Source organism: Marmota monax, unplaced genomic scaffold (genome assembly GCF_021218885.2).
Source record: "Marmota monax isolate L192 unplaced genomic scaffold, Marmota_monax_Labrador192_F-V1.1 WCK01_AAM20220418_F8-fsc00140, whole genome shotgun sequence".
Taxonomy (NCBI): domain Eukaryota; kingdom Metazoa; phylum Chordata; class Mammalia; order Rodentia; family Sciuridae; genus Marmota; species Marmota monax.
Window position 1 is genome coordinate 4,968,864 of NW_026694256.1, and position 16,137 is coordinate 4,985,000.

At 31.2% G+C, this 16,137-nt stretch overlaps 1 protein-coding gene across 8 annotated transcripts in view; it reads right to left on the reverse strand.

Annotated features, from left to right (window-relative positions):
• Trdn (triadin) overlaps positions 1-14,580 on the reverse strand; it is a 260,113-nt gene extending 245,533 nt beyond the window's left edge. For 2 of the 8 annotated variants that reach the window (XM_058586273.1, XM_058586270.1), the window contains exons 1-3: positions 14,226-14,579; positions 10,208-10,267; positions 4,580-4,768 (exon numbers count right to left, since the gene is read on the reverse strand). In XM_058586273.1, the coding sequence (XP_058442256.1) occupies positions 4,580-4,691 (112 nt within the window). In that variant the 5' untranslated portion in view covers positions 4,692-4,768; positions 10,208-10,267; positions 14,226-14,579. Of the gene's footprint in view, positions 1-4,579; positions 4,769-10,207; positions 10,268-14,225 lie in introns of all 8 variants that reach the window. The other 6 variants (XM_058586271.1, XM_058586267.1, XM_046467030.2 and 3 more) reach the window with 4 other exon arrangements.
• Between the last annotated feature and the right edge of the window lie 1,557 nt (positions 14,581-16,137).

Here is a 16,137-nt window from a genome sequence, read left to right on the forward strand (position 1 = left end):
ATATTTTTAATGAGTTTTATTATGAAACTCTCCCAGGTCTTTCAAAACGTAAATGCTATGTGGTAGATCTAAAATACAATCGTGTTCATTAATACCTAAATATGTTAAGCCAAAACTCATATAATTTCAAAATGTTGTATGTATTTTTATTGTTGAAATGAGAGCACATTTTCCCACAGGAGACTCAGGAGTGGGAAAAAGGCTAATTCTCAGATCAGTCCATGAATCTATCTACTCTTTGATGAAGCTGCAGTAACAAAAATTTCAGATGCCAGGACCTGGGAACCTCATATGGAAAAAAAAAAAAAAAAAAAAAAAAAGTAAGGTTGAAGCAGATGGTAGCTTCTCTTTTCTGAACACAAGATTTTCTTGCTGAATGGGTAAGTCTGCACTAAGACAAGACCAAAAAAAAAAAATGCATTTTCCTTTAATGGAAAATTAGAATTAGTTAAATGTGACATTGTCAGTCTTTCCCTTTTGTTTCACTATCTGAAGTGATTATGCCTTTAGATTTCTTTTAGAAGTAGTTCTCTGTTGGCAGTTTACTCATCAAAAAGACAAGGGAATTTCTTGTGGGACACATCATTTCAAAACTTGTGCTGTGGGTCTGGACCCTAGGATGATGCATTTTTATCAAACTCCCCTGATGCGTCTAATCAGATAGATCATATATGCAGAATCCCCAATCTAAAACCATTCAATTGTGTTTTTACTCAGTGATCATTAATGACACTACAGCCTCCTAGGACAGCAAAAGAGACTTTTTGTTAGAATGTAGTCTGAAGTTTAGAATGTAGGGACTATTTGTAATTTGAAGGATTTGTATGATGCTCCAAAATGAAATATTGTTCTCTGTCCCAAGGGATGATGGGCTAGCTATACACATAAAATGTTGAACAGTGTACTGAATTAATAAAACCACAGTTCAAAGTTTCCTCATCAATTTAATATTGAGAGTATATCAAAACTTTTTAACCTGGTATGAATATTACCAAAGTGCTATGTTTATTTTTTATCATACCAATAATGTGTGGTTCCAAAGATCATTCTTTTAATTAATGCATCAATAGTTCAATGAGTTTCTAATTTGAAAAGAAAATTCTCTATTAGTTCAAGGAACTTTCTTTTTCATCTAGAAAATTATTTGAATAATAACATTTAAAACGTTTTAGTTCTTTATAAGCAAGGCTGTGATCTTATATTCTAATGGCATCACTATTTTTAAAATATTTTACATTAAGAATTTTGTAATATTTTGTATATTTCTCTCTGTCCTCAGATCAAGATATATAACAATTCTTTGAAGGTATGTATTAGGCAGTTCTAAGTATGTCTGTTTCACCTGCCTTAGGACAGAGCAAAAGAAAATTCCTAATTCTAAAAGATTCATTTTACAGAAATGTTTCTTTAAACCCAAGTCAAACTATGTAGCAGGAATTTTTTCCTAAAGAAAAATCTGAGTTGTCTTGTCATTGTAACTCTCATAGTTATGGGATAATAATTTACATAAGTTAACTTCATATTTGGTCACCACTTCAAAGTAATTTTTCTCAAATAGCATCCTTCTAGGAATAATCCATGCTGTCCGTCTCTCCCCTTTGCGGTCCTCAGGGAGCAATGATGGACGTCATTCAGCTGCTGCTGCCTTGTCAGTGTTCCCTGTGGAGTGGCAGCTGAGGGAAAATGAATTCTGGGTGCAAAATGTCATCAGAAGGGATTCTTAAAAATAATCTTTAATGAGGATGGGGTACGTGCAGTCCAGTGTTCTATGGCAGATTCTCATTAGCTCTACTTTCTCTGACTGCTACAGATATTTAAATAATTGTTGGAAAAGAAAGAAAAAAAATAAGCAAAATACATAGGATCTGGGAGATTGTTTTGTTTCTTTTTTTCGCTTCCCCACAGACTCACCAGAGACTAAGAAGCAATATGCCATTTTGGCAACACTTCTTACCACCCAATAAATTGATTTAAATTGGTCCATAAAAACTGAATTATGAAATATAAAAGTTGTGTTTCAGTTTCTAGTAGCCATGTACATACATATGAATCTTATTCTCAGTGCTTTAAGTATAAATGCATTGTTTATGTATGAAATATTAAAAGTAACCACATTTAATATATTTACGTATATACTATGTAATCAAATAATTTCCAATAATTTTGTGTCCTGTGTAGGTTTCCAAGTAGTAAAAGATCTGCAAAAACAATTTATTTAAAAGGAACTATTTAGATATCTTAATGAAAAGAATATCTTAAATTCATTACATCTAACTTAAGCTAAGCAAATAAATATTTTCTTGACCAAAGAAGAACTAGTTTAATTTTACTGTCAACAATACAATAACTTCAAAATAAAAATAAACTCATGCATTTGTATTTTAAACAACAACTTTACCTTATTTAATTAAAACTATTATGTGATTAGGTTTTTAAATAAACAAATGCTCTTAAGTCTTAAGTGTAGAAATAAAAGTTAACATATTTATGTGTCTGACCAACCATTATAGGTTAAATTTTGATTACTTACCTAATACTACCTTTATTTAATTAATGATAGCTATTCTCAATAGGAAATTTAGCAAATGCATTTGTTTAGCTGAAGAAATCTTATTTGTGTACTTGTGTCTACCTCTGTGTGATATTTGAGCATCCTTTTAAAAGATAAATAGCTCTTAATGTAGAAATGAAAAGAGCAAAATGAAAATGGAATAATAATATAATGTTATCTTAAATAAATCTGTTCCTGATAGGAATAAAATATAGTATTTGTAACTTGAAAATAAATATTATTTGAAATGTCCTAGTGTTATGTCCTTATCAGTAAAATATAGTCTCAAAGCCACCAAAGATACTAAAAATGACCATCCCAAAACATGTTCATATTCCTACTTACTGGATAAGTATTTTGACATTCCTAAAAATAACTGGCATACATCTTTATAAACTTAAGATAAACTTGCATGTTTTAACTAGTTTCATGTTGGAAAAGGATGATCTAAAATGCAAAATATTTTAAGATATAAATAAACATATTAGTGAATCAGAAGATTAACTTTTGTATTCTATCATAATACAATATCCCATTAAAATATTTTTCTTCATTTATTACATTTATTTTCTATCCCAAATATTGCATAAATGAAATAATTTAAAAAGAGATGATAACTAATATTTTTAATTTTTCAGGGTAATATAATCATCTTAAAAATGAAAGAAAGATTTAAGGTTCCAAAGTTTTAATTAAATCCTATATTAAAATATTACTTCAAAATAAGTGAAAATTTCTTAAAGTTTTTTGATCACAAAAAGAAAAAAAGATCTTTCTTCCTTCTTCTTTTTTAAAATATATATTTTAAAATATGTACCTTTCATCCTATAAATCAAAGTTTACAAATATTACTTTTACACTGAAGTTTACCAATATTGTCAATTTGGGGAAGATAAAATTACAAAAGTAGATAAAATACAAAAGTATACTGCATATTTCAGATCATGTTAACTATAATGAGGAAAATTATTGTCATTTTTCTGTCCGAAAGCTTAATCAGAAATTAGATGTTAAGATTTTTTAAAAAACATAAAAGTCTCAGAGTATCCAATTCCTTGATTTTAACTCTCACATGAAATTATTCAATTGCTACCAGAGTAAAAGAAAATTTTATTTTGCACCCTCTGTAGGACACATCCTTTACAGAAATAGGTTAGGTCCCACATTCTAGTCATGGAGTCTCAGAGTGTGTAGTGACCTTGACCTAAGAATGGACTTAGAGAAGGAAAGATTCAACAAAGCCCAAAGGCCCTTAGTAGCCCTCTAAACACTTCACCCACCGCTTTATGTTTACTTAGAACCCTTCCATAAAGAACTTCAGTTGTCTTTTCCACCTCCATTTAAATGCTATACCATTTCTGAAGTGAGGGTATAAGTTTGACATCACTCTTATTGAAGAGAATCAGTCACCTGTCAGCTGTAGAGCTTTCCAAAATCATCAATTTAGTCACTGGAAACTGGCAAAAAATGCCGAGAGTTCTTTTTTCTACAACTTTGTTGCCTATTAAATTCAATGAATTTTATAATTTGATCATATTCTAAATTGTGTGTGCTTTCAGAAACCGTGAGAATGTACAAATAGTTTTAATAGTATTTATTATTTATAATTTGTTCATAGACTCCTTAACAAATCTTTGGAATTGCTATCATTTTTTTTTCTGGAGTGCTTTTCTCTTAAGTATGACACACAAAATTGTTCAATTGTTATTCTGTCTCTTAATAGAAATTCTACATCTCAAGAATTCAACATTTACTCCCAACATTTAAGTAACTCCAGACTCTAATTCAAAAACCACTTTAAAATACTTCAAAATGCAACCTTAGATATGTTTGAACTCATTTTATATTTCTATAAATAAATATTAATTCCCATTTTATTATATTTCTTTTCCAGTATATTTACATGTATGGGTCTGTTACCCCTGTTTGGAGTCTGATTTTGATCTTTGTCAGGTTAATTTTACTGCATCTGCTTCTTGCCCAATATCCTCTTAGAGCCTCGGGCTGCTTCCTCCTCTGAATGTTTACCTTGCTGCTCATGTTTGGACAGTGCCTCTTTGTCCTCCTTTTCTTTATCCTTCTCTTTGGTTTTCGGTGATGGTTTCTGTACTTCTTTTACTTTTGCAGCTGTTTGCTTCATTTTCTCTGGTTTCCCACCTTTTGCTTCCTTTTTAGTCTTTTCATCAGTCTTTTCTTTAGACTTAGCCTTCTTTTCTTCTGTTTACAGTTAAGAAACATTAGATTATTACTTTTTAAACTTACCAACAGAATATTTCTTCTGTAATTGCTACTTAAACATAATCTTTAGAAGAAAGAGGAAAGGAAAAAAAAGGAACAGGAAACTGTAATTTTGACATAAATATTTGTGATTGTTATCAAAATTTAATGCAATGTATGAAGGGGTATCTTAAACTTATAGCTCATCTGCAAAATGCAACTCTTTTTTAATTTAAAATGCTATATTTTATGTAATCAAGAGAGACTAAGCTACATTTAAGATCAGAGATTTTTCTTCTGACAAAATCATTTTGGAAACAGCAAAACCAGTTTCTTGCTATGGAGTCCCTCAAAGGTATGTTATACTGAGACTCTCCAAGGAGGAAAATTATGCTATATATATTATCCAAAATTATTTTACCATAAATTTCTCATACAAATATTACCCACTCACTTCATAAGTTTCAAGATTCCAAACTCTTTGTGGGTTCTGTGACTATACTTGGGATTTTCTTCTACATTCTATGAACCATTTCTAAATATCCTTTGCTTGCTTTTTGCTTTTTCCTATAGCAAATTCATACATATCGTGACTGAGAAAAAAAAATCTGCTTTCTGTGGATGACTTGAATCAACACTGTTCTAGAAACCCACACTGAAATGTTTATTAGGGTCTGTCTGGAGCGAAATTTCCCCTGGTATGGCCAACAGCCAAATTTACACAACTCAAAAAGCCCTTCCAGAGAATCTGTATTGGTCTGAGCTCATAGATATTTGATGAATCTTTACCAGCACAGTAATATTATTTTCTAAAGAAATATTTAATGCAGTGTTTAAAACCCTGAGATATTTGTTTTCATTGTTTGTCTTTTCATAGCTCCTCTCCAAAAGTTTCTTTTCTTCCACCATTCAACTTCAATTTTCTTGAATGCATTATGTTTTTTCCCATGCTAACATTGTCAAACTGCAGTGTATATTTTCCACATATTCTATATATCAAAATTTCACCACATTCAATTCACATGTAAAAAATTGGCTTTGATATTGAATTTAATCATTTCTTCCCCTGATATTTCATTGACCTGAATTTTTATTAAAGCATTTTATTTCCTATTGTGTATTTTGAATTACAGATGATTGTTCACTTATCTGTGTCCCTTACCACACTTATAAGCAACTTCAAATAGGAACTCCATTATTCAACTTTGTATCACCATTATGTCTAGTACAGTGCTTTTTTCAGAAAAAAAAAAACCCAAAAACAGAATAAATGTATGCTTAACTGATGGAGTAAATATTTCATTATATTCAGGTCATATATATATATAACAGTGATAGATTAAATATGTAAATAGAAATGTTTAGAATAAATGTATTAAATCTTGGAAAACTTGTTAACTGATTTTTGGTTTATGCTTTGTTATGTGAAATTGTTATTTTTGGCTATTCTGTATGATATGTACCTGATCCTTTGTAGACTTACACAAATTTAAGATTGGCTTTACACTATACAATTAAAAATGTTAAATTTATATCTATTTGTAATTTCATAAAACTTTATACAGAGACAATTTTCTTAGAAACAGGATTATTATAATCATTGATTTTAAGTATACACATGGTAAAATTTTCCCTACCTATTTTAGAAATTTATCAGAGACTCTCATCTTTGAAATAGATAACTTTGTCTTCAATAGAAAAAATGAGAACTCCATAATGAGGTGAATATAATGAGAAAAATATTGTGAAACTAAAGCAATATCAAATTTCTACTTGTTTTGATCAAACGGAATCAATATTCTTAAATTTTATGACAAAGTACTTTCCCTCATTTTAACAAAAAGAATTTAAGAGACATTCATTCAGGATTGATAAAGCAAATATATATATATATATATATATATATATATATATATATATATATATATATAATTTATGTGTGTGTGTGTGTATCCATGTTGTATTTAAATAACCTCATTTTAGTTAGGTAGATAATTAATTCATGACATTTGTCAAATACAAAACAAAATAGTTTAATCAAAAGAATGACATCTGCATATTTGATATAATTTTGCATGTAGCATTGCCCATTTATAATTTTATAAGAATAAAATGTCTGTCTCATGCCAAAGTAGAGAAATATGTTATCTAATAAACATACTATGGTTCTACCTATTTTTGGAGTTAGAAAATACCTAATTCCATCTCTCATTCATTAAGTAACTACAAATTGCTTGACTTCTCTATGCCTCAGTTTTCCTGCATTTAAAATAAATCATCATTGTAGCTGCCTGTTCCTCTAATAATGCTGTGGAAACAAGCAAGATAATGAACAACAATAACACAACAACAAAAATTGAACACTGCAAAATAAGTACATAAATTCCTAATGTTGAAAATACATATGTTACATTATTAGAGCTCTTTGAAACTTCCTTTTAATTTACCCAGAATTTAATATATACAGGAGGTACTACATTGTACTAATTCTACATATGAGAAATCCAAGAAACAAAAGCCATTTGGTAAAGATGGTACAACCAAATGAGTCAGGAAAAATAGCAGTAAAACCAGAATGTCTAACCAATTTCCTAAGAACACTAACTGGCATAAAGTTATAAATATTATCCTGTGAAAATGATACAAAAATATATCTTAAGACATATGGGAGCAGATATAAATATACACAGACCCAGCTAAAGTAATACAGTCTTCCTGAACATGGTCACAACAGCAGTAGCCTCCCCCACTTCATCAAACACAGACATCTTAAGACCTGCTATTTCCAGGCCAGTTAAAATAGTCTGTTTCAAACTTGGCTCATTCATTCACCTTCTGATTCCATCATTGTCTTCTTCGTCTTTCCTCTTTATAATTTTTAATGAACTACAGGTGTAGGCTAGTTCTGATACAGGACCCTACATCTGTTCCAGGGTAGACAATGAAATACCCACTGTGAAAGTTCTGAGGTGGGCTATTTAGTTGCTGTCCTTGGACAGACTGTGGTTGAAACAGAGCTAGAAATACTGTGTTCAATAAAAGTGCCTCTGGGAATAAAAGCTCTTTCTAAGGAGACTCACTTTCAAGTTTATATTTATGTCTGATTTAAATGTTACATACTACAGTTTAGACCTATTAAATACTATTCTCTTTTCCTAGATATCACAATACCTACAAAGAACATTTCCTATATGTTTCCTGTTCCTAAAACAACATAGACATATAAAATGAAAATAAATTTTTGTGTGCATGTGTGTATATGTGTGTGTGTGTGTGTGTGTGTGTGTTTTATAGTTTGCATCTATCTTCTCCAGAAGAATGTATGTAAATTGAAAGCATTTGTAGCAGGCTGACTCAGGATGGTGCCCAAAGATTCCTGCCTTTTGTACCCTTGCATAGTCTGCTCCCTGTGAATACAATTTGACCTAGAAATATGCTAACCAATAGTACACTGCCAAAGTGGATGAATGAGACTTGCATGATTAGTCAACATGAAATTGTGATATCTTCATGCAGATTCTTTCTCTTGCTAGGTCTAATGAAGTCAGCTATCATATCACTCATACTCCTGCAACAAGGAATTAAGGGTACCTCTGGCCAACAAGCAGCAAAAAGCTGAGGCCTTCATTCAAATAGCTATGAGAACTGAATTTGCCAATGCCCTATAAATGAACTTGGAAATGATCTTTGTCCAAGTGAACTTTCAAATGATACTTCAGCCCTGGTTTATAACTTGTTTTTAGTTTTGAACAGATTGTGAAGGAAAGTACTGAACTAGTCCATGCCCAGGTATTGGACCCACAGCCTCAACGTTTGTGGTCATGTTTTACACAACAATAAATAACAAATACAGCATTCAACACATACTTATTGAAAAGATTTATTTAATTATCTTTGGAAAGAATACTTGATTTACCTGTAGGTCACCTGGGTTTCTGACTTAATCCAATTATATACTAGCAATATGACCTGACCAAATTGTTTTGTCTTTCTAGGGGTTAATTATTTTTTCATCTATTAAACTCAGTAATTAATTTGGAAAATCACTAAAATCTCTACTAGCATTTATATTTCACACACACACACACACACACACACACATATATGTAATTCATTTTCACTCACATCTGTGGAAGAGAGCCAAATAAAATTAAAATGTATTTACTTAGCTATAAATTTAATATAGAGACTAAATTCATGCTACTTTTTTAAAAAGCAGTCTCATTTTATAACCCATACATTTTAGCTTCAATAAAATATCAGCTTAGCTTACAGAAAATAATTATTTTAAAATATATTTCCCCTAAATGGTCTAATATTTAAAATTTTTGAATTAACAAACTGAATGTTGAAAATAGATTCTTTCTCCTAAATGATTAGATTCTTGAACATAATAGATTATAATTTCTAAAATATACTGATTACAACTTTTATTTTAAAATACAAGGAAGACAATTAAATTTAAGGGATAAGGTTTAACTTCCAGTTCATATTTATATTTTTCTAACACAAAATAATTGGTAACTAAATTTAGAATAGATCAGTTTACTCAAAAAATCAGTATTCAGTTGTGGAAATAATAATATTATAGCGATATTCTAATTGATTTGTAGGGGTATATTATCAAGATACTTTTAGTGTTCAAAGTCTTAACATAATAATGAAGTTATGTGCATAAAAAAATGAAACTCTGAGTTTGAATTTCCTGAAATCGATCACAAGATGTAATACTTGTCAAAAACTACAAACCAGGTGTTATTTTCTTATTGCCAAAGTAACAAATTATCACAAACAGTTGCTTAAAACAATACACATTTATTATACCGGAGTTTACATGATTTTAAAATGTTGGCTCACTATGGCTCAATTGGGTTCCTTGTTTATGGTTCACAAGTCTAAAATTGGTTCACAAGTCTAAAATCAAACTATCAACAGAGTCGTTTCTTAGTCTCTGGGAAAGAACATTTCTTACGTTTTCCATGTGGCTAAGGAGGGCAAGTCCTCACACTTCAAATCTCTCTGCTTCTGTTGCTAAATCTCTCTGCATCTGAATACTTTGCAATAGCATTTTGAGCCCACCTGTATAATCCAGGATAATCTCCCTGTTTCAGATCAAACTTCCCTACTCCTGCAAAATTCAGTTGGCCATGTCATGTAACATCTTGATGGGAATGACACCAAAGGGGAAAAGTCATGGAACAAAATTCTCCCAATCAAGTATGATGAAGCTCTTCATTTTCCTCTCCTATTTAAGATGATCATTTATCACAGTCAGTTTTTTATTATTCTTTAGATAGTAAATTTTAAATATAAGGTTCATACTTATGTAAATGCAAATGAAATTCTGAATGGTAACAAACATCTGATTCTCTATTGCCTAAAATATAATCTTTTAAAGTAAAAAGTAGTCAGTTGTGGAAATAATAAAGGAAATTTTACCTTTTGCTCCTGCCTTTGTCTCTGGCTTTTCTTTCTTCTCAGTTTTTTCCTTGTGAGTTGCTTAAATAGAAAAATTTTACATTAGTATATACTTTAATAGATTTCAAAACCAAGTTTTTCCTTGCCCTTCATTTTGTAACCATCAAAATCATGGACTGCTTTGAAGATTTATGACATTGATGAATCTAATTCAGGAAAAAAGTTACAAGTGTAATAATAACTTCATAGAATTCAATGTAAAACTTAACATTGATTTAGAAAGCATTTTGAAACCTAGATCCTCCCTTCCTTTTTTAAGTCATTATTCCTAGAAGATAAAGCTTTCAGGGAAGGAAAAAAAAAAAGAAGGAGCAATTTTATAGGGATTTGTTGAAAAACGTATCTCATGTCAGGAATAAAAACTCTATTTAGGATTAATAGCAAGAAGTATTTAAATCAGGACTAAAGATGTGATTAAGCTCAGTGTTTTCTCAACAGGGGCACAACTGACATTTGGGAAGAACAATTCCTCACAGTAGGAGACTGTCTTATGCTTTGAAAAAAAAAATGTTTAGCCTCTCTGGTACCTGCTTCCCAAATGCCCTCCAGTCCAATGTCATTTTGACAACAAAAGTTTTCCAAATATTCCCTAGAGGGGAAAACTTTAGTTGAGAACCAACAGTAGTATGAAGAGTAATTCAAAAAAGGATTATTGATAAAGTATATTAATTGATCATTATTCCACATGATACCTGAGATATTTTCTCCTTACTTATTTAGCTAATTAACAAATCAATATAAATGTGTTTTAACTTGGCTTTTTATTTAGATACACTGATGAAATCTTGTGTATCTCAATAGTTTAAGTAAAGGTTATCTGAGAAGTACAATAGCATGTTTAGCATATTTTTTATAGTTCAAATATATTAAACTGAGTGTTTTGTTGTTTGCTCTAAATATTATATAGTTCTCAGAATTTATACACTGTTTTCTGAAGTATAAAAATAGGACTTAGGTAAATTCTAAAATATTAAGAGACAAAATACAAGATTTAATTAAACAGCTGGTTTAAGGAAGAAGTCAAATTAAAGCCTCAAACATTTCTCCATCTATATAAGAACAGTAATATACATCAGCTTTACTTAAAAAAAAAAATGGAGGTGGGGCTTAATAGGAGGTGTTTGGGTCATGGGCGGTCCAGTCTCAGGAACAGATTAAGCTGTTCTCATTAGAGTGAGTGAGTTCTTACTTAAGAGAATGAGTTGTTAGAGAGTTTGACTTTCTTGACTCTCTCCTTGCCTTCCACAATGTGATAATATATCAGGAAGGGCTTCACCACAAGCTTTTTATTTGAATTGAGCCCAGGAGACCTTTACCACTGAATTACATCCCAGTCCTTTCTATTTTATTTTATTTTCAGACAAGGTATCACTAAATTGATTAGGCCCTTGCTAAATTACTTAGGCTGATCTCAAACTTCTGATTCTTCTGCATTAGCCTCCAAAGTTACAGGGGTTACAGCCTTATACCACCATACCCAGCCCAATCTGTAGTATATTTTATAGCAGCAGAAAACAGACTAAGATTCCCTCTATTAATAGTTATCCCCAAATCTTAGAGAAACCATGCTAGCCTTATAGAAAGTTTAAAGCACTGTCCAGTTGATGACCAAGTGACCCTGACAGAATACACAGCTCCTGAAAGAGCAGGGGCCTTCTCCAGGGATTCAGCGTGCCCAATAGCCACCTAGGCTACATTTGGGGTTATGGGTTCCAGAGTGGACAATGTTAGCAAAAGGAACACTATGATAGGATGCACAGGGTATAATCCACGCAAGATCAAGGTTTACATTAGAATATCTCATAAAACACAAATACCAAGGTGGGCATGGTGGCAAGTACCTGTAATCCCAGTGGCTCAGGAGGCTGAGGTAGGAGTATCCCAAGTTCAAAGCCCGCCTCACCAATGGCAAGGCACTTAGCAACTCAGTGAGACCCTGTCTCTAAATAAAATACAAACTAGAGCTGTGGTGTGGCTTAGTGGTTGAATGCCCCTGAGTTCAATACCTGGCACCAAAAAAAAAAAAAAAAAAAAAAAAAAAACAGAAACACAAATATCCATTTAAAGGGATACAATAAATAAAAGAATACAACACAACATTTTATTTATTTTCAATTTAGATACATTTCATATAATATTTATAATTTAAATGTCAAAAATCTTCATTATTTTAACAACAACAAAAAAATTTAGCTACTGTGAAGGTTGAAAAAAAACACATAAGAAATACCAGTTTATTTCATTTAGCCAGAGTACATAAAGTCTGGTGCTCATAATTCTGTGTAACTCACCAGTAGATAAGAAATTGACATCTGTTTCGAGAACAGAGAAAGAAGATGGCTATATTGAAATTGATGGAAATTATCACTAAGTAAACATTAATAAAAGGATAAATATTGAATTCAAATATTCAAGTATACACATACAATGAGTAATATTGAAGCATGTTTCAATGGATATTATTTAAATGTCGTAAGTATTCTCCCATATTCCACCTAAATGGAATGGTTCGAAACACAAGAAAACTAAGCAGGATATGCATACTGTGGATACATAAATGAGCTGAAATATCCTAGACATGATCCTATTTAAAACAAAAACAAAAATAAATTAGAATCTTACTTCATATTGCACATTCGAATGGAATTTTAATGAATTCAAGTCAAATGTAAAATATGGAACATTCTTTAAATCTAAGGAAAATAGTAGTTATCAAATTAATCTATTTTATTTTTTTTAGTTGTTGCTAGACCTTTTTTTTTTTTAATTTATATGCAGTTCTGAGGATCAAACCAAATGCCAAGCAAGTGTACTACCACTGAGCCACAGCCCCTGTCCCTCAAATTAATCTTTGATGAAGGTTCAAAAGCAGAAAAAACACAAGAAAATATCAACATATCTAGTGGCATGAAAGTCCAGCAATCTAAATACACACACTAATACATTCAATATGTATGTTCTCATGGATAGAAAACCTAAGATTGACTGCAAAACTAGCAGAAACATATTTGAAAAAAGTTATGAACTAAGAGATCTATATGCCAAAATCACACCACTAGGAAAAGTGGGCAATGATTGTGAACATTTACAAAAGGAAATATACACCACTAAAAGTTATATTTAAATTATTCAGCCTATTAGTAGCAATCAGCCCTAAGAGAGGGTGGAAGACAACATTGGCATTTAAATACTATGTGGGTTTTTAAAAAAGAATAGGGCAAATATTTATTTATGGGTCTGAAAAAATTTCTAGGATATATTTTTAAAAGTCATAACATAGGATATGTCAGATTTTGTATAGAAACAGGGAGAAGCAATAATATATATTATTAATAATATACTAGTAAAATATTATAGTACTATTATTATAGTATTATACCATATATTTATATAATCACATTATAAATTACACATTTTATGTACTAAAGCTGTAAAAGGCTTAAACTCACACATGTAGTTTATGGTGAGAACTTGGGGTGGGATGGAATGGGAAGTGGGATGGCAGGGGTGAGGGAAGGTTTTCACAGAGCAAGTTTATGTGCCAAGCAGACATGTTGTGCGGATTATCTATTCTAAATAAATAAATAAAAACTAACAAAAAAAGTACAGTCTAATAGTAATAAAAATATATTAATATCATTAAAATATAGGATCTACTGTCTTATCTATAAAATTGATAAGTATTTTCTGGGAAAATATTCTCACTGCTGGCTAATGCAGCTTAAAAACTGCTGGCTGGGGTTGGGGGGTTTGACATGGCATTTCTGAAACGTCAAGTGGTATGGGGAATTGAAGAGCATTAGGGACTTAGTCCCTTTCAATCCAGAAATTCATCCCTTCAGAATCTGTTCCAAGGAAATAATCATAATATAAATTGAAAAAGAAGAAATGCAAGGTCAGCTAAAATTTGAATGTAAGAAAGGGAATTCAAAATAAAAAGGTTTAATGTTAACAACAGCAAAAAAGAATGTCTGCATACCTTTCTTTTCAGGTTTTTCCTTTTCTTTTGTTTTTTCTTTGTCTTTTTCCTTTTCTCTGTGTGTGACTAGAAAGGAATAGATAAAACTTTATTTAAATACAAGGAATAAATGATAAGATAATTGCATGACAGTTTTGATGTCAAAAACTTTTCTGCTGCTTTTAGAGATTTTCCTTTAACTGACATGAAGGTTTTACATATTTGGAGGTTTAAGCTTCAACATAATTATAGATTTGCTTTCTATTTCTATTTTTATTTCACATCTAACCACAAACCAGAACCAAAAGTAGGTCTCACGGCAAAGATAAGCTATGCTTCAACTTCTCCAAGTCTTTAATTTCATGATTAGAAAATTAAAAATCATTGTAACTCCAAAAGAATAACAATTCTTGTATTGATATTAAATAAATGCCAGAAATCTGAGTACAAAATAGAGAGAAATAGTCTTCTGAACCTGAAACTAAGTAGAATCAACCCAAATTATATGTGTTAATCTACAGCAATATTCTAGATTAAAATTTTTGAAAACACACTAGAATGAGATTAAATGTGAATAAATCTTTAAAAAAACAAAACTTAATCCAATGAGCTATAATCCAATTAATTATTACATCATTTGAATTTAAGTCATAATCTCACCCCACACTTTAGTCATAATTTGTATCAATTATCCAAACTAGAAGCATGGGATTCAACTCAGATTCTCTCTCTCTCTCTCTCTCTCTCTCTCTCTCTCTCTCTCTCTCTCTCTCTCTCTTATTTTCCTCTTCTGTTCATGAACTAAGCTGTTTCCATCTTAGCTTTTTCATATTTCTCTCATTCAACTTCTTTTATTTAATATTATGTTACCTACCAATTGCATATTTACACAAATATAAGGATAGCACACCTGCAATGAACTAAAACTCTGCTAAGCAAGATAAATACCATCCCTGTCATTGGGATGTCAACCAGCTAATGGTTGATGGATGCTGAACAAATAATTACAAAGGTAGTTAATTGCAGTTAGTGTAATTGCTATGAAGAAACAGGCGGGATGGCACATCAATGTATAAATTAGGACCTAATCTCATCTACGTGTTTGGAGAAGGTCCCCTGGTAGGAGTGAAAAGGAGAATAAATTAGGTTTGTCAGGGAGTGGGAAAGACAAAGGGGAAAGAGGCCCTTTCGGAAAATTAAACAAGATGTTTTTCTTGGCCATGCTATTATTGAAACTTTTATTACAATATCCTGACTAGTCTCTTGAATCTTGAGATTTATTTTATCCCATCTCACAGTGATTCTTGCAACCAAAGTCTGATTATATCATTCACCTGTTGTGTAAATTAGTGTCCCCCTCATTGCTTAGCCTGGCATCTGTCTCTGAGTAGGTGTTACAACAAATATAAAAATATTTTATTGCTATAGGGATCTGACATTTGCTTACCAATCCAATCTCATCTACCAGGAATTTCTCCTTGAACTTTACATTCCAGTTATAACAGAACGCTTGTAGCTCCACAGCACACCATGTGTCCTTGTGCTGCCTTTTCATCTCTGCTTGTTTGTGCTTTCCACCTCCAGTTCCCACACCCACATTTCTTCATTTTTCTTCCCCTGTTTCATGCCATCTTTCAATCCTGGATCAAATGGCTCTTGCACTGTAAAATTTCTTTGATGTATACTTACTCTATACATCAGTTACCAAATATATGTAATTCTATTTTAGCAACAACAACAACAACAAAAAAAAAACACATTGTAATTATAGTCATATGCCTGACTACCCAGTAGATGAAATATTTAAGGTCTGCATCACATTATTTTACTTTGTCATTACTGATTCATCTTGTAATGTCTGTCATACAGTGGATTCTCAATAGTATTTTTGAGTAAGTGAGATTCTAATATATAAGAAGAACTAGTTTCCTTT